Consider the following 18811-nt stretch of genomic DNA (forward strand, 5'->3'; position numbering starts at 1 on the left):
GTGCATGCATCCTCATTGCACACACACGCATATATGAACATGGTATTGATTTTCTTTCTTGTCTATGCCGTCTGTCTTCTATATCACCTCTAACAAAACATTACTTCAAGCCTAGAGCGATGCAAACACAAGGGAATTGCTTTCTGTTTGTAGAACACAGACTGGGGCTGGGTGGGTGATTCCTCAGAGGGTAAAGTACTTTCCTAGCAAGCATAAGGACCTGAGTTCCCTCCCATATAAAAAGGAATAGATAGATAGATAGATAGATAGATAGATAGATAGATAGATAGGTAGGTAGATTTTCAAAGCCAGAAGTAGTAGTGCATGTTTATAATCCAGCACTGAGGAGATGAAAATAAGATGATCCCTGGGACTCACTGGCCAGCCCAGCATCCACGGTGAGCTCTAGCTCAATAGACCCTGTCTAGAAATGTTAAGATACATCATACCTGAGGAGCGAACTGAGATGCCCTTTGACCTCCACATACATGCTCACACATGTGCACACATCTACACACATGTGCAGCAATATACACATGGACACTCACACCTGTGCGCCTGCACAGATACGAACATGCAGGCAAAATTTTCACAGAATGAGTGGTGAAATGCATCTTGGGAGTACCTGCTACTTTGGAGACGGTGCTGAGTTCAATAGCTGACACTCAAGTTTGTTTTGTTTTCTGCCCTAGGTCATGGCCACGCCTCAGCAGTACCAAAGGTGAGTCATGGGCTCTGTGTCTTCTAGGTGCCGAGATAACCTGGACTATTGGGTTTTCCTTTCTATTCTTCTCTGATTCTCTTTCTTTGCTGTATATGTGAAGGAGCAATGACTGTCTCTCTCTGCACAGCCCCGATGTCTGGGCCTCAGTGGAGAAGACTCAGAGAGCAGGGGGTCCTTCACGCAAGTGGCTGATGCTTGTACCCGAACATCTGGAAGGCTAGCGCCCTCGACATGGGCTGGGCTTGTCACCCACTCATGACATGGTTTTAAAAGAGAGTGCATCCCAGGAAGGAAAGCCTACAGAATAGCAACTCAAGGAACCAGGCCAGATTTACAGCCTTCTTATGGTCTAACCTCAGACATCCAGAGCATCATTTCGATGTAGCTTTGGATTACAGGCAAGTTACGCACATTGGCCTAGATTTCGGAAACTGCAGTCATCTCAGATTGCTGCCTTTCCACCACCAGTAACACACCTTCGCTTCTTGCTCCAGCTGCCCCAGGGCACAGCTGACTAGTCCATCAGGCCCACAAATCCGCAGCTGTGTGGGGCTCGTGGGGCTCCACTCCTTCGCTGTGCAGCCTTGGGCAGAGTGCTGCATTGTGAGCCTGAGTCCCTTCCTCTGTGAAATAGGTAGGGAGCTAAGCTATTATCACTAGGGCCCAGCCCACCAAACTCTCTATTGTACGTTCCCCCCAAAATGTAAGTGCAGCAAAAAAATGGAAGGTCCCATAGAACCCCACTAGAAAGTGGGACTGGTTGTGCCAGTCCAAATGAGAGAGAAAATGAGCACGAGGCTAGAAGAAAGGAGTGCATGGATCTTGGTGAGTTCCGTGCCCGGTGTGGAGAGGTACCTTGTAGGGCAGCTTGCAGTGTGCACCCTGCACTCAGCTCAACCCGGCCTGCAATAGAAGAGCTTGAAAGCCAAAGCGCCATCCCAAAGTGACGTGCGAGGCTGAACAGTGGACGCTGCTCAGCACCACCCTCCTCCCCTCAATCTGTCCCCAGTAAGTTTCCCTCCAGGCCTGAGTTCTTCAAGGTGGATGCCTCCAAACTGTGCTGGAGTCTTTGGGTCTCAAATATCCTATCTACTCCCCAGCCTCTCTTCCTCTCCCACCACCCTCTGGAGTCCTGGGGGAGACTAGAACACTCAAAGGGGCTTTGTCCAGGGTGATGAAGCTGTGTATTGGCTACATTAGATGGTAACTTGGAAACCATGGGAGTGAAACAACATGTCAATGTAGCCAGCTAATACCATCTCCATCTTGGGTTAGAAGCAGAGAAAAACTGAAAGGTGGATATTGACATTCCATTGACAACGGTTTAGAAATACAGGGAAAAGAAAGATTTTTAAAAAGTCAACTCAGGGGGTTGGGGATTTAGCTCAGTGGTAGAGCGCTTGCCTAGCAAACGCAAGGCCCTGGGTTCAAACCTCAGCTCCACATTAAAAAAAAAAAGTCAACTCAGATTTAAAAAAAAAAAAAAGGTCCAGGCCTGCCCAGACACGGGTGCATCTACACCATTCCAAAACTGTGTACAAAATCATAACGTGCATATCACAGACCACTCAAAGGCCTATAAAACTCTAGCAGACCTGATGTCACTAAGGACATGCATGCAGGCTGACATCAGAGAATGGCCATCTCAGGGTAGTCACACATCCCTAGGTTCTTCGTGGTGTTTGCTTCTTTTCACCAACGGATTCATTGAAAACGTGGTACATCATCCATGAGAGAGGATGCCTTGCAGCCATTTTAACTGAGGAATGGGATGCCTGTTCCTGACCATGAAATTGTTGACAGCTTGGTTGTGAAAGGGCTGGCGAGAAAACATTGTGCACAATATGAACAGGTGTATTGATGCACATGCTGCAGTGTGTGTGTGTCTGTGTATGTCACACAATGTGCACAACATGAGAAGACATATTAACATGCTGCTGTGTTGTGTCTCTGAATGTACCTCTCTATGTGTCTCTGTGTATCTCTGAATGCATGTGTGTATCTCTCCTTCCCTTCCTTCCCCCCTCTCCCCCATCTCTGTGTGAGTGTGTGTGTGAGAGTGTGTGTGTGTGTGTGTGAGAGTGTGTGTGTGTGTGTGTGTGTGTGTGTGTGTGTACCTCTCTAGGTCTATGTGAGTGTGTCTGTCTGTGCTTGTCAGTGTGGGTGTCTGTATGCCTCTCTTTTGGATCTGTGTGTCTCAGTGAGGGGATGCCTGCAATCCAACATTTATATTTGTTGTGTCGGTGAATCAACATCGCTTCTCTTTTGCATATCTGCATCTTATAATTTCTTCCACAGAAATATACACTTCTATAAAGTAGAAACAATCTATCAAACACTGAATGCTTAGCAAATTCCTCCAGGCTGGGAAAAGACAGACACATTCTAGGATGTAAACGACAGGTCAATGGAGCCGCCTCCTCAAGAGGCATGCATGGTGCTGTATTATCCAACAAGATGAAGTTGAGAGTTACCTTCTTCTGCTACCTAAGGAATGGAATCTTGGACAAGTGACTGCCTTGTTTAGAAAGTGTGTCCCTCTGTCCTAAGTCCCCATAGGCTGGGGGCCTGGGGGAGGAAGAAGAAATTGGTTGATTCTATTCAAGAGACAAGAAATTTTATTTTTTAAGAAATATTTGGGATTTTTCCTTCTGGTTTTCTAGGGTAACAGGTATTAAAGGTTGACTTTCCCCCCCCCCACTTTCAAAAGAAAAAGTAATAAAAAAATTTTAAGACTAGGAGGCAAACAAGCAGATACAAAATATGTAGACCTCCAGCGACCCCTGCTGGCCAATTCTAGGCATTGCAGTAACTGAGCTAAATGCGCTATCCCTCTGATTCTCCCTAAGAATTCAGAACACTAATGGACAGGAACAAAGCATGAAAGTGACAGCTGAGCTGGAGTGAGGCGCTTCTCACATCCTTGAAAGCACAGGTCACAGTTTTTGATCACCCAAAAGACTGGAAAAACAAAGGACTAATAGTTGCCTTCAAAATGCAGTGTAATTTTGCATCACAGCAGAAGCACACAAAATCTACAGCTCACCTTGGAGTTTACACTTTGGCTGGCCTTTGCTGAAGGCAAGGAAGCATCATTTTTAAGAAGATAGTTCCAATGCAGGTAGTTCTAGAATGTTCTTTAGAGAATTGCTTGCTGAGGCAAAGAAAAGGAGACTCCACGTATCCAGACCATCCCTATCTAGAGGTTTCTGTTGGTGCTCTAGACAGCCACTGCATTGGTCTGGGGTTTCTGTAGAGCTCTGAGGAGTGGATATAGGGTCTGCCTCTTCTTCAACACCCATTCACTCATCTGTCTATGCAGCCAGCCAGTTTATCACTGGTTCCTAATGACAGCCATAATACCAAAGACACAAAACATTAAGATCTGACAGAGGCAATTGAGTATGTGCATCACAGATAAAGAGATGAAAACTTAGAGAAGGGAGTGACTTTTCAGGAGCCACTGAGTGAGAACATTAGGCCTGTGCTCTGGCTCCTAGTGAGCATTTCCACTTGCTGTTGGAGAATCAGAATTGCCAGCTCATGGTATTAAGGCAAGGAGCTGGGTGGGCATCAGCAAATAGAACTGGGAGAGCCAGAAACCTACAAGTCTCTCTTTTTCTCTTTCCCTAGTATGTGTGCCAGGCATCTTATCACCTCATCTGGCTTAGCTGTAGGACTGATTTTATTGTACTCATATATAAATAAGATTAACTGGGCCCAAGAGAAATTAGATAGGCTGGCAAGGAAGCAGGAGAGTGGAGCTCAAATCCACCACAATATATTTGGAGTTGTACAGTAAACAACTTTGGCCTCAGTCTTTCATCCATTACAACAGGGATCACCAGATGTTAGTGGCCACTGAATCCCTGAGCTTCCCAAGCTGACGGAGACCTGGCTTGAAGAATTCTTATGAAAAGTCAGCATCTGGGCATTAGTGGTATTGCACTGGAGGGAGCAAGTTCCCACACTGGAGCTGAAAGCAAAGCTGTAGACTCGGGCGGCTGGGCTTGAAAAGACAAGCACATTGCACATTGTTCGAGAGCACTAAGCCAAGAAATCACACACTCTCTGGAAGCCGAGAAGTGGTTGTCTACCTTGATAACACAGACTAAAAGGTCTCAGCAGCTATGTAGGATACACACTGCTGAACCCTTCCATAGAGTAGCGTCAGTTAACCAAGGTCACGTGAAGGCATTTGCCTGAGCCCATGTGATCAAAAAGTGACAGGCCAGGATTTGAACCTAGGACATCCCATGAGCCTCCAAGAAATGTATTTGCCTTTCTCCCAGCTTTGGTTAGTGACTTTGCTATGTGGCCCGCTAGCTCCAAAGCTCACCTCTCCAAGGAGCAAAAACATTAAAGGCTACAAGACATGTAAAAACCTTCACAGAGGCTCAACCATGAGAAATACGTGTTACATCCTTTCTTCTTACATAAGGAAAATCTGCAAATAACCTGTCAAAGGCCTGTGGGTGTCTATGCCTCTGAGAGATCCTCAAATATCCAAACATTATCCCCATCTTGTTCCCTCCATTGTGTTGGCCTCATCCCTGTGGCCCATGGTAATGACGCCAGTGCACCACACTGCAGAAGGAAGAGAAGAAAGTGAGTCACAACTTAAGAAAGGATCCTGGCAGCTGTGCCTTGATTCTCTGCCTAGATTACACTGACCGGAACTTGGACTTGTGGCCACAGACAGCACCTCTTGGCAAGGAACCCAGCAGGCCTCAAGTGGTGCATGGATTCAAGGAGACGCCCAGATGCCTTTTGTGGCTCATCCAGAGATGGACAGAAAGCGGTGTCTGAGCACTTTTCAATGCATATTTCGTTATGTCTAACTGGTAGCCTGTGGCTCTGGAGTCAACCCAAAGCATTGCTCTCTCTTCTCCATTCCCATGAGTCTCCCATAACGGAAATGAAAACAGAAGGCGGTTTTGTCCAAGGAACCCATCTGAGACCTGCTCACGGGCTCTGCTTCCTGAGGAAAGAAACAGCTCCAAAGCTCCGAAGGACTCCCATTTTATTTGTCTTATCACATAACATAAGCATATTCTGGTCCTGGGACCTACTCGTGATATCCTCACAAGGAGCTATCCCTATGGCAAGCCACTGGATAACTTAGAAGGTGGACCAGTCTTGCATCTCCAGAGACCCATGCTTCTGGTATCCAAATCTCTATGTCTGACTTCAAGGATGCCTAACATTATGCAAAGGCAGCAACTTCTCCATCACTGGTTCTCAAAATTCAAACCGAATGAATGGAGCCATGGAAACTTATATGAAAAGTACACCAAATTCCTCAGATTTACGCAGGGCCCCACCTTTTTTCAATCTCCCCTCCTTTCCTTCCTTTCATATGTCATTGTCTAAACACCGGAGGTAAGTCAGGTGCTGTGAACAGAGGACCTTACCTCGAAAGGTGTTGGCCACGTGCCTTTATCGTCCTTGGCTCTACTACTGGAAGAAAGAGGACAGTTGTGGACATTAACAGCTGTAGGGGTAGAGTATTTGCTGTCTGATCTCAGCAGAGCCCTGGGCTTTACATCACACAAATTCGTCTTCACATCCTTCTTAAAAAGAACTTAAAAGGTATGTTCTTTGTAGAAGGATGTTTTCCTTGAGGGGCACACAGAAGTCAGTGTTCCCTGGAGCTAATCGGGGCCTATGGGTGATGAGTGAGTCCCACTCCTCAGACCACTCCTCACCATTTGGGATCTGATATGGAAGATTACTAAGCACCTTCCTTTCTCTGTTATTGTTCCCCCTTCTGTAAAGCCAGCTGTGTTAGCATTTCGCCACTGTGACTAAAGACCTGAGACACTTAGCAGAAGAGGAGGAAGGTTTGGTTGGGGCCAAAGCTTCAGAGACTGTTGCTCTTGACCTGTGGGAAGAAGAACCATCATGGCAGGGAGAAGGTGCCACCTCAGATAGATTGCATCACCCCACACACACTAGAACCACTGGCGCTCAGGGTCTACACCACAGCATCAGTCAATGCTTGAGTTCCAGGAAGAATGAACCATTGTAGTGGAAATCCGGGGCCCGGCTGGATAAAGGGTCAAGTCTAAGCTCATCTAGCAATGGAGGAGGCCATGATCTGTCTACTTGAGATCCTAGGAGTCTGTCACTGGCCCCATTCTGGGGGTATTTCCACAAAGCCACGTGCCATACATGACATGACTCTTCTTGTGGTGTGTACTTATCATATTCCACCAGTCTCTGAAATATGCTGAGCTAGAGGTGTTATCAAGGGGCAGGTACCATGATCTGTAACTGTAAAATGTATCTGCTGGCTTCATTCCTGGATGTTATGGGGAAACATAGAACAATGTATTCATTAGGCAGGACCATAATGAATGGACTACAAATGTCAGCAGTGAGATAAAAACAGGGAGTTCCATGCTCACGTTCCAACCTGATGTGAAGGCACCTTTAACCAACATCTTCCAAGACACCTCAGGACCCTGGGGCCCTCCGTCCCTGTCTCTGCCACTAGCTGAAGCAAGCCCTGTTGTATGCAGGGCCCAGCAGGCCATGGCCAACCTCGGTGACATCTGTCTCACAACACATACCATGCCTAAACCAGTGCCTAGACAGCTGGGAAGTGTGTTCAAGCTGAGCACCCACTGGAAAGGGAAATGGTGCATGCATGGTGAGTCTGCAGTCACCCCCACTGCCAGACAAGGTTCGGGGGAGGGGGGTAGTGGGAGAGGAACCAGAGTGGAACTATGCTCTTTGACTTAAGAGCTGAGGTGGGTGGCCAGAGATGTTAGCAAGGGAGCTGATATTCTAAGTGGGATCTGACGATCAGAGAGGGTGCAGGTACAAACAAAGCTGGGGGAAATGTTCTAGACAGAGACACAAGATGCACACTGTCATGGAGGCAGAAGAGTGTGGAGTGCTTTGGGGACTTGAAAACAGTCTGATGTGTGGAGTCCAGAAGGAAGAACGTGAAAAAATCCTTTGAGATATCTTTAAAGAAGCACAGGTCAGGGGAGGGACTACAGCAAAAGGGGTGTGCAGCTGAGAGAGAGTGGCCTCAGTCTGAATCCACCAAAGAAAAATGGGAATCTACGGTCCAGGCTCGGGGTGGGGCCACGGGTGGAAAATTACTAAGAAGAAACATTGGAGATGAAATCTGCCTAACAGGATTCCTACTAAAGGCAAGCCAGGGGAAAGAGATGTTACCTGTGGGGTGTAAAAGGTTGGTGATGCGACATGGAGAAGGGTTCTGGCTAAACAGACTTGGTAGGGTTGCTGCTAAATTCAGCCCATAAAGAGACTAGCAGGGAAGTGGAGAATACAGGGCCAACCTGAGGCAGAGCTCTGCGGAGCTAAGCTGGGCTTTGAGTTGGGAGAGAATCAGTGTTCTGGTTAGTTTCTTGTCAACTTGACATAAACTAGAGGAGGGAACCACAATAAGAAAAGGCCTCCATCAGATTGGCCTATAGGCCAGTCTGTAGGGCGTTTTCTTGATTAATGATTGACAGGTGAGAGGCCAACCCACTGTGGGAGAGGCCACCCCTAGGCAAGTGGTCCCTAGAGGTATAAGAAAGGTAGCTCAACAATAAGCCAGCTTTCCTCCATGGCCTCTGCTACAATTCCAGCCTTCTGGTTCTGGCCTCGAGTTCCCTTCATGAAAGAATGTAAGTTGTAAAATAACGAAATCTTTTCCTCCCAGAAGTAGGTTTGGGTCAGTATTTATCACAGCAACAGAAAGTAACTACTATGTTTATCCAGAAAGAACTGGATGGTACGAGAGCAAGGGGTAGGACTCGCGAATCTGAATTGTTGGTCCAGGGTGATGGGACATGAATGGATATACACCTTTAAGACTATGATTAAAATAATGTATTCAAACTCTCCTGCAATGGGAGCACAGATAGAAAATCTGGGACAAGGACACAAGGCAAACTTCTCAAAATAACACAGGTAGACTCAAAACAAAGAAGTCATTGGATGCTGCAGCTCTTTATGTGTGTCATGGGGGAGACTGGAAATGAGTACTGAATGATTTAGTGAGATAAATGTGGCCAAGATGGAAGCTTCAGGAAGCATGACATCAGATGGCAATGGATACTGAATATGAGACGCTAAGGTGTGTGTGTGTGTGTGTGTGTGTGTGTGTGTGTGTGTGTGTGTGGAGGTGGAGGTGGGGGGTGGGTTACAGGTGAGTCAGACACAGGCTGAGGGGACGTGAAGCACATTTGGAAGACGCTGGAACACGGGGCATTGGTGGAGGTGAGATCCCCACAGAATACTGTGGGGACAATGATACAATGACTCCATACAAGAAGTTCTAAAGCTCTTAGCAGCCCAAAGAAAAGGGAACAGCACGCAGTCTTAGAAACAATGCTTGCCACGAAATCAAAGTGAACACATTGTTAAGAAGCTCGCAGTTTCTGGTCCTGAAACCTTACGGAAACATCTCATACGCATGCTGATAAAACAGATGTGATCTTAAAATTATTTTCTGCTTTATATATTCCTCAACACAGACTAATACCTACAAAACGACCACATAACTAGAGAACTTTCAGTCTAGGAGGAACCAAAGATCTTTCACTCATGTGAGCAGTTCTTGGGTGGTTTTGCATAATCTGGAAGTAAATTTTAGAACAGAATACTGAGTGGGCTGCATGATTTCAGGCATTTTCATAAATGAGTCCAAATGGGGGAGCTGAGAGAAGCCTTAAGTGAACTATATCGGTCTAACAAAAACTCAGTGGTTCAATTTCTGGATGTTGGGCCGTGTGCCTGGAACTGGGGACAGATTCGTGAAGAGACGTGAGCTCTGCCCACGAAGTGGTTGCAGGCACTGGAGGAGGCAGGTGCATGGACAGCTCTGTAAATGTGCTGTGCTGGCTACTGACTGCAGAGCAGGTGCTGTGGAGTCCTCTCCTATCAGTTTTTCCCTGTTTTTCAGTTGTTTATTGATTTTTCTTTTCTGTTTTGTGAGGGGCATGCTTCTGTGTGGGTGCGTGCTCATGTGTGCAGTGGAGGATGTGGGGGAGGGGGGCACTTGGCTTGTGTTCACATGTGTGCTCATGTGTGTGTGATCCAGAGGACACCTCAGAATGTATCTACCATTTTACTTTGTTTTGTTTTGTTGAGACAGGGTCTCTCACTAGCCTGAAACTCACCAAGCAACCTAGGCTGACTGGCCAGCAAGCCCCAGAGAAGGGCTTGTCTCCAGCACCTGGCATTGGAGGTATAAGCAGTCATCACCATGCAGGGCTCTTTGTTATGCTGATCTGGGGCTCTAAGTCAGGTCTTCAGGCCTCCAAGGCACACACTTTACCCACTGAGCCATCTCCTCAGCCACATTTTCTGTTGTTACCTCAATGACATGGACCAACCCAGGGCCTTGTTGGTTCTAGAAATGTGCTCAATATCCCTAGCACTTTCTTTCCCATATCACAGTCTCATTTCTTGTAACCTAGATTAGCCTTGAGTTTGTGATCCTCCTGCCTCCACCTCCCGAGTGTTAACATTTCAGGGGTGTGCCCCTACACTGGGTATTTAAGTCTCTTTCAGAGTAAATGATGACCTGCCATGGGAAGAGAGAGTTGCTCTCATCCATAGTCACCCTGAGTTGGGGTTTGATTTCTGTACCCCATTTCCCATGCTCTGTTCTACCTGATTAGTAGCTGGAAGGTGATGTGTGAGAAGGACACCTGGATCACAAAATTGAAATGAAGACAAGATTTCCTCAAGGGAACCCAGGACCAGGCTTTCAATGCTATGAGCTGGCGCTGGGTTTGGGTTGACGCATTATCTGTGTTTTCTGGCAGGCCAGTGTCGAGCGGTTCTCGAACCTCTTCCGGATCATGTGAGTCTGCTCTGTTCCTTAACTGTCAGTCTCTGATCTTTACAAAGTAAGTGTTGGTATTTAGGCTTCTTTTTTCTGTAGCCCAATAAATGAAAGAAACAATTGTTCAAAGCAGCATGAGACTCTCCTGGTAAGGAAAATCGCATTTCAGCCCGAGTTCCAAATCTCATGGTCGTTGCTATAGCAGATAGAGGTGCAAATACTACACACAGTGCTGGTGAGTGTGTCCTGAGACAGGTGCTTTGCAGTGTATGTGGCAAAAATTTTAAACTGAAACTTTTTGGAAGGTAATCTCATGACAATATTCATTTAATAATATGAAAATACTTTAGTGGGTTGCTGCTGTTTTATTTTTGTTTTGTTTTGTCTTGTTTTTGCTAGAATTCCATGTTTGAGAGTTTAAAAGAAAGAAACAGCATACATTTTGGACCAATATCTCACCAAACTCACTGATATTTTGTAACATAGTTTCTATAGCAGCATGTTGAAAAAAATCACACTAAACATTTGATAATGTAAAAATTGTTGAACACTTGAGCATTTTATGAAGCTACCGGAAGCACTGGCCAGAATTTTAACAACTAAAGGAAAAGACTAAAATGTATAACATTAACCCAAATGTAAAATATGTTAAATTACGTATTCATACAATTTACATATGTTATACAGCTATAGATGATATCTGAAAAATTAGTTTGTCATTATTTGATGTATGCCCTTAAATTTTTAATTAAAGCTATGGACCTTTACCCACAAACACACATGTACACATGCACACATGAATACATACACACACATACACACACACACACACACACACACACACACACACACACACACACAGAGATTTGCTTTTACACAAGTGGCTCCTGGGTAAAGACTATCAGACCTGAAGTCAGGGACTCCTGAGGGAGACGGGGAATGGAGAAGTGAGAGACAAGGGTGACGGGTTCTACTTAGAACCAAGCCCCTCAGTAAACAGAAAAGCACGCTGTTTGTAGTCACTCCTGTAGCCAATGAGTTAGAAGCCCATGCACATTCTCTCTACCCTGGGTGTCAGCTGCCGTCATTCTGCTTCCTGCCGCCTCTTCTGTCAGGTCCCAGGCTTTCCCTGGAAAATGCTAAAAGTAGCTCACAGGACACAAAAGGTCCTTTAGCAGTGTCCTCCTCCTCCTCACTGTCCCCCAGGAGCCCCCTCCCTGCACTCCCCCCAAACTCATTTCCAGGTGTGGCTCGAGTGCATGCCCATGCTTCCTGCACTGTGTGGGTCAGAAGCCTCTGTCGTTCATTCATAGTTTCACTAAGCTCAGAGCACCTGGCTATGCTTCACTGGAGGCATAAACTAGAGAGACATTCTCTAATGTCCTGGGCCCTTGTCATGGGACAGATGCCAAGAATCTTTCTGTGTTCCCTCAGCCTCCCACCAAATAAGCCAGTTTAATCATCTCCATCCGCACCAGGGAAATGAAGCAGCCTCCCTGTGGTCAGAACGTAGCCTCTATAACTTAGGTCTAGGACACAGTGGCCACATACCCACTCTGTCACCAATACTCTCCCAACCAAAATATCCTGTCTCAAACCACTTTTTCTCTGAAGACCTGACGAGAAGGCCAATTTCATCGTGGTGATGTCTGTTCTCTGAGGGACAATTCCAGTGGCACCATGGAGCTCTTTACCTGGTGATTTCGCCCCCTCTCCTGTGGGTTAGCAGGATGCTGGTCTTCCACCATGCTCCCGCTTGGGCATCACAGGATCTGTTAAACCTGATCTTGATAACTGGCCTGAGTCCTCAGCTCACACACAGCCTGATTGGGCTTTCTTTATGGAGTACTTGCTGGGGGTGTGGACTAACACTCTGAAAGGTGAAACTATTGACTCATCCTGTCTTCCAGCTTCTCTGTGGAGAACACAGCTAACTAAACCATGTTCTACACCCTTGCTCTGAGCCAGATGGGAGCCCAGAGATTCTTCCCCAGATGGGCCTAGCAAGTATTTCCTGCCCTGTTGCCTACCTAGAAACTGGGATCCACCAAGACTCCTCTCTCCCTTTCCAGAGAGGAGAGAGAATCTGCCAGCGTGGCTAGTTCCTCCCCCTGTCTCCAACATTCTCTGATGCTGCCAATCAGAGCAGCAGTGGGAACCCTGGCTGATGGCTTTTGTGCATGAATAGTCTTACTTCTGCATGCCCATTTGATAAACATGTATAGCTGTAATTAATTACTCTGTTCACCCAAAGGAGTGTTCGTCTGGCCATCTAACCCAAAAGTAAATTAAACTGAACCCTAATAACTAGACAAATTACAACATAAATATTTAAAATCACACCCTTAGGAATAATTAGATCCTCAGCCTCATTAAAATCTATGGCATTATTTACCAATCATATATTACAAATCTACTATAGAAAGCCACAAATACAGTCAAGGTTATAAAGCACCACCAACTTCAACTTTACACTGTTGGGGTTTTGCATTAACCCTTGACTATAAAATATTAACACTCCAAAAAGTAGTTCTAGGGATGCCCCATCCGTGAAGCAGAATTTTCTCTGCAGAGTAAGGATCCACGCCCAAGCTAACACTGTCCACTCACCATTGTGCCGACTACCCAGTGGTCCACCTACTCTCAGCCCTTCATCTTGAGATATAAAACAATTTTTAACTCAGGTGCTGGGTCAGGTGAAGGTGTTGGAAGGATTCAGCCCACCTACAACCTGTGTGGCTTTGAGAAGCCACCAACGTCAGTCTATATGTGTCAAATGAAGATAGAATTTCCTCGTTTTGAGGCACCACAAGAGGAATGTGCATGAAAACAGATGTCTCTGAGCCCTCTTGAGTTCCCGGCATCGCATGGCAGTCCTTAGACCTTTCATACAGTCACCATTCACCCTTCCACCTAGATTTCTCCCTTGGGGGCAAAGGAAGACTAACATCTGTCAGTTCTAGATCAATCTGGGCATTCTAAGACCCAGGGAGTGAAGGTGACTCCTGGTGGCTCTGCATGGTGATTTCCAGGTCCCTGCTTACACAGAGGCTGCAGACCCACCCTACAGGCATATACTCAGGAATGGCTGTGTCAACTCAATGAGAATTTGTCTGCTGTGAACTGCTTCCCCTTCCTGCCATCTCCAGGCTTCAGCCCCAGACCTGTAATGAGGACACATGTAAGCCTGCTTGGGCTACCCTAGCAAAACGCCATGACCTAGGTGGCTTGAATCCAGATCATATTGCCATTCATTATTTTACCTCAGCCCTGAAAACCAGAAGTTCAAAATCAAGGTGCCAAAGGGTTGATAAGAACTATCCCTTATGCAGATGACTGGAGGCATCTCATGTGTCCTTCCCTTGGTACGTGAATGTGACTAAGGGGAGGGGAGTCATAGGAATTTGAGCATCTGCTTGTCAATTTTTATAAAAATTTCTGTCAATTTACTGAGAAACACAGCTTGGGTTTTATATGAATCCTACTGAATCTGTCCATCAATTTTTAAAGGATTCAATTTTAACAACATTAAGTCCTCAGTCCATAAACAGTGGGCCTCTGTGCATTCATTAAGGTCTTTCTACAGCATGTCTTCAGATTTTTTAACACAAGTTTCACTTCTGTGGCCCAGTGTCCTCAGGGTTTAATTTTTCTTGATGTTTTGCTGTTGTTCTTTCCTTTTCTATTTTCAAACTCTTATCAGTAATTTACAGAAAAGCTAATTGCTATTACCATTGCATACACACAGACTGAACAGGACCGACCGTGTATCCTGAAACCTTGCTGAACTTTTTATTAGCTCTAAGCTATACTCATTTTCAGAGATTCTTGATTTTTTGCTACACTGACAGTCTCCCTTTTCACTTTCTGGGACTACTGAAAACACTGGGCCCACCCAGGTGACCCAGAATCCTGTGTTTTAAAGCCAGTTCATTAACAAGTTACACCTGCCTTATCCCCTCACAGCAGGACAAGATGGGTCTTTGATCGAATGATCAAACAGATGAGGATATTTGGAAGGTACCTTTAGAATTCTATCACAAGAATTACATTGCTATGTAAGATCCTAGATCCCAGAATCTTAACATCTGCTGCAAATATGTCAGCATCGCTCCCTAAGCCAGAGATGAGACATTCCACCTTTATCCACATGGTCTCTCCCTTGGACTCACTCCAATGTTTCACCCACTTAGAAAAGGAACTTGGCTGCAGTACTGGATGGAGGAAAATGCCACAGTGATGATGACTATGAAGATCCTGAGCTCCAGTTGCTAAAGGCATGGCCGTCGATGAAAATTTTACCTGCCAGACCTATACAGGAATCAGAATATGCAGGTATCCTGGGGGAGTCTGAAGATGCGTGTCCATGTGCAGCATTGCATATTGATTACAGGCTCATGCTCCAGAAGTCAGTTTTTTGTCTGAATACAGGCTTCCCAGTAGAACTGACCCCCAGAGAGTTCCCCTGAAGTTATGTGAGTGGCATATGGAGTCAAATTCTGTTCTCAATTACTGTCATTGTCAGGGCAGGGGCAGGGCAGGGTCTGCTTGAGCCTGTCCCCATGGTGGGAGCATGGGAGAAGTAGCCAGGCAGGAAGCCAGGCATGTGAGACCTGTGAGGTTAGTCTGCATGGTGTGGGAGAGCAGAGAAAGAGAAGACTGATTCACTCCACAGGTTGCCAGCCTATGAATGGACCCAGTAGTCACATCCCACTTATAAGAAGGAGGGAGGCTGGCTTTGTGCCCACCCCTGCTTTTTCCCACATAGGGCAGTGTCAACAGGTCCTCTATGCCACTGTAAAGGGAAGGAGGATGCTCACCTGATTTCTGAGGGCCTAGCTCACAGACATGAATCTGCAGAAATTTCCTTAGGGAGAATTGCCTTATAAGCGGTGAACAGGTAAGGTGGCACACACCCTTCACCCCTGCACTTCAAAGGCTGAGGCAGGAGGATTCCAAGTTCAAGGCCTGCTCCAGCTGCATGGTGAGACCTTGACTCAAGTAACCACAACAAAAATAATAATGATAATGATCACCTTGTATTCAGTACTGGAAAGCATTGACTGAATATCCTCACTGTGCTGGTCACCATCCTAGAATTTATCAAGAGATAAATAAATAACAGGGAAATGGTATAAGAGCCCACCAGAGGAAAGAGCTGGATGGGGTTGGGTGGTGGGCTCCAGGGGCAGATAGAGTAGCTCATGTCAGTACTTGTACCCAGGAGGCTGAGGCAAGAGAATGGCCACAATTTTAAAACCAACCTGAGCTATATATATAGTGAGTTTCAGGCCAGCCTGAGCCCTGTGTGAGACGCTGACTGAAATAAAACTAATAAATAAATAAGTAAATAAATAAGTAAATAAATAAATAAACAAACAAACAGAAAGGGAAATAAAGTAGGTGGCACAGCATAAATCCTCAAGAACTGGTAGCATTTCTCAGGTGGATAGAAAATAAAGGCTAGTCAAGGCCATCCTTGATAGGATTGCTGTGAACCAAAGCCAGCCTGTCTACCTTAATTTCCTCCTCCGGCAGGTGCAGGCGGAACTGCTTGCCTCTTTGAGGGTGGTTTGTTTTGGGGTTTTGTTGTTGTATTCTGGTTTTGGTTTTGGTTTTTCTTTCACAGTGATCCCTCCGGCCACTCTACACACTAGAGGATGTTTTCTTCTGCAACAGTCCCTTGGGTCATTGTCCGCTCTTACTCTCAAGAGTGCCATGCCATATGCTGCAATAAACTTTGCCTGTTTTTCTACCCTCCTGCCTGAACCCCACCCATCCCCCCCAAAAAAGAATTGCTTGCATAGTTGACTCCATGAGTGTGAGCATGTATGAACGCTTCGTAAGTGGCTATGTGCCAAATCTAGCCAACTTATAAGGCACAAGCTTACCAGCTTTCTTTGTCCACAGATACACGCTACTTCAAAGATATGATGGAGGCTCCCCTTCTGTTACCTCCCAAGGCTTCTGGTCCCATTGGGAAGCAAATCTGGAATATAGGGATGAAGCGACAGGAAGAAGTGAGTAAAGGGGGACCCTGAGGGCCTGACATGAGGAGGGTACTACCTAGCTCACAGAGATCTGCCCCAGATCTCCTTCCCCAAGGCATCAATCATGACAGATGATGGAGGAGGGCAAGGCAGGCTTGGGAAAGCTGAATAGTGTGACTTATGGGATCACAGGCCTTTGGAGGAGTCTAGAAGGAAAGAATATTTACATTTGCTGAAGACTTACTGTGAGCCAGGCATCAGGCTAAAGAATTTACATCTTTCCTAATTATCATTGCATTCTTCAGATCCTGAATTAAGAACACAAGTCATTTTGATAATAACACATCATTTTGCCAAGATTCTCAGCCCAGCATTGTCAACTGTTAAACTGGGCAGTGAGAAGTCTCATGACCTTCCAAACCTCTGTAATCCCTGTACAAACCAGATAGGAATATTCTATATGCTGGCTTAAAAGGTATCTAGAGGCACTGCAGATAATTTTATGGAAAGAAAATGAAAATGCACTAGATAAATATGCAGGTTTTTATTTTTATTAAAATGTATAATAATGAATACTCTTAATATAGCTGTCCATAACATAAAGAAGACTCAGCCCAGGTCTGTATGTCACTGATGATAATATTCTGATTTATGCCAGGTCAGTATCCCCTATTGAGACAGAATCATACAAGGAATCCTTGTCACATTAACATACCGAGGCTCCTCTCTTTTCACACTGAGTCTAGTCACAGAATAAGTTGTGCTGTGGTGAGCGAGGGCTCATCAGCATACGCTGTACATCTCTTCAGTTCCCCGTGGTAGAATTTTGATTAATGTACTCACCTCTTTATGAGAACATTTTAAAGGCTTAAGGCACATGTAAAATCATGCCAATGTGTGCCCTTCCAGAAGCTCTACAAAACCGTATTCAACTCAAGGAAGTCTCAACAAAACTGGATTTCGCTGGTGTGATCAGGGTTTTTATGAAGGGGGATGTCACTGTTAGAGTCTCCTTCCATGACACCATTCACTAGTGAACTGGAGCATACTTCTGCAAGTCCCATCAGCTCTCCTGGGTGGCGTGTCTGGTCTGCTCCTAAGACTCACAGCTTCTCTTGATATTGAGCACACATCAGCCTGTCTTGTGCTATGACAGAATATCTATGGGAAGTGGGGTAGTTTATAGCAAACCAAATTTATTTCTCATACTTCTGGAGTCTGATGTCCGAGCTGCCCATATCAGCAAAGGTTCTCTTTCTGCATCCTGACATGGTAGAAGGGCAGAAGACAAGGGGAATATGGGAAGGAAAGAGGGAGGGCAGAGGGAAGGAGAGAAAAGGGGAGCCAGAGTTGCCCCTTTATGAGATCCACTCAGTGATAAAAGACCCCTTTCCGGGCCAGGCTTGGTGATGCATGACTTTAACCCTAGAAAAGCCCTGGTCAAATTGCAAAGAACAGAAGGCACTTAGAAGATCTGAGAGCTCCTTCCTCAAACTCTGGCACATTCCTTCTTTTGGAAAATAGGTTTCCTAAGGAAAAACAACCTCATTTGGCTTTTTAGAAGCTATGGCAAGCTAGACACTGTGTCACACCTCTGTAATGCCAACAGTCAGGAGGTAGGAACAGGAGAACCATCGAGGTCATCCTGGACCCTATGACAAGTTTGAGGCTAGCCTGGGTTACATAATCCCATCTCAACCACAGCAGGATCTGAGCTTCCCATCTTATAGTCCACACCTCTGCACTGCCCCATTTTCTTCATTCTGACAGGTCACTTCAGAAGCAAAACCATGGTCCCATCACAGTAAACCAACTGAGATGAGGGGGAGGGCAGACAAGGGCAGATGGCAGCCAGGAGAGAACTTTCCTTATCCATCAAGCAAGGTCTTAGCCTCACTTCAGAGTTATACTTTAGTCATCAGTGATGTAGCAAGAAAGTTTTCGTGGCAAGTAGATTATCTTTCTCATTAACAACCTCATTTCCAAAGGCTGTTTCTTATGAGTTTTGAGATTAAACTATCTGTGGGCTGGATCTTCAATAACCCTTACAGAGGTCCTTTCTTATCTCAGTTCCTCCAGACGATTGCAGCTATCTTGCCCTAAACTAGTGCTCTACTCAGTGAGTACTTACTGAGTACCACTGTGCTCAGTGAAGGAAGCATAGAAGGGAGTCAGCACACATAATCTAAGGGAGGAGACAGTGACCCAAACTGCTGGTCTTGATGTCCAGGAGAAATGTGCAAAGCAGTCCATCACTCATACAGCATACTGCATTGTAAT

The 18811-nt window shown here is 45.7% G+C and overlaps 1 protein-coding gene across 1 annotated transcript in view; it reads left to right on the forward strand.

The window, feature by feature from the left end:
* Positions 1–18811, forward strand: part of Clnk (cytokine dependent hematopoietic cell linker) — a 286854-nt gene that overhangs the window by 207033 nt on the left and 61010 nt on the right. Inside the window, exons 6-9 of the mRNA XM_036200349.1 lie at positions 693–721; positions 10522–10559; positions 14735–14876; positions 16452–16561. Of these exons, the coding sequence (XP_036056242.1) occupies positions 693–721; positions 10522–10559; positions 14735–14876; positions 16452–16561 (319 nt within the window). The remainder of the gene's footprint in view (positions 1–692; positions 722–10521; positions 10560–14734; positions 14877–16451; positions 16562–18811) is intronic.

The sequence above is a fragment of the Onychomys torridus genome, chromosome 10, assembly GCF_903995425.1.
Source record: "Onychomys torridus chromosome 10, mOncTor1.1, whole genome shotgun sequence".
Classification (NCBI taxonomy): domain Eukaryota; kingdom Metazoa; phylum Chordata; class Mammalia; order Rodentia; family Cricetidae; genus Onychomys; species Onychomys torridus.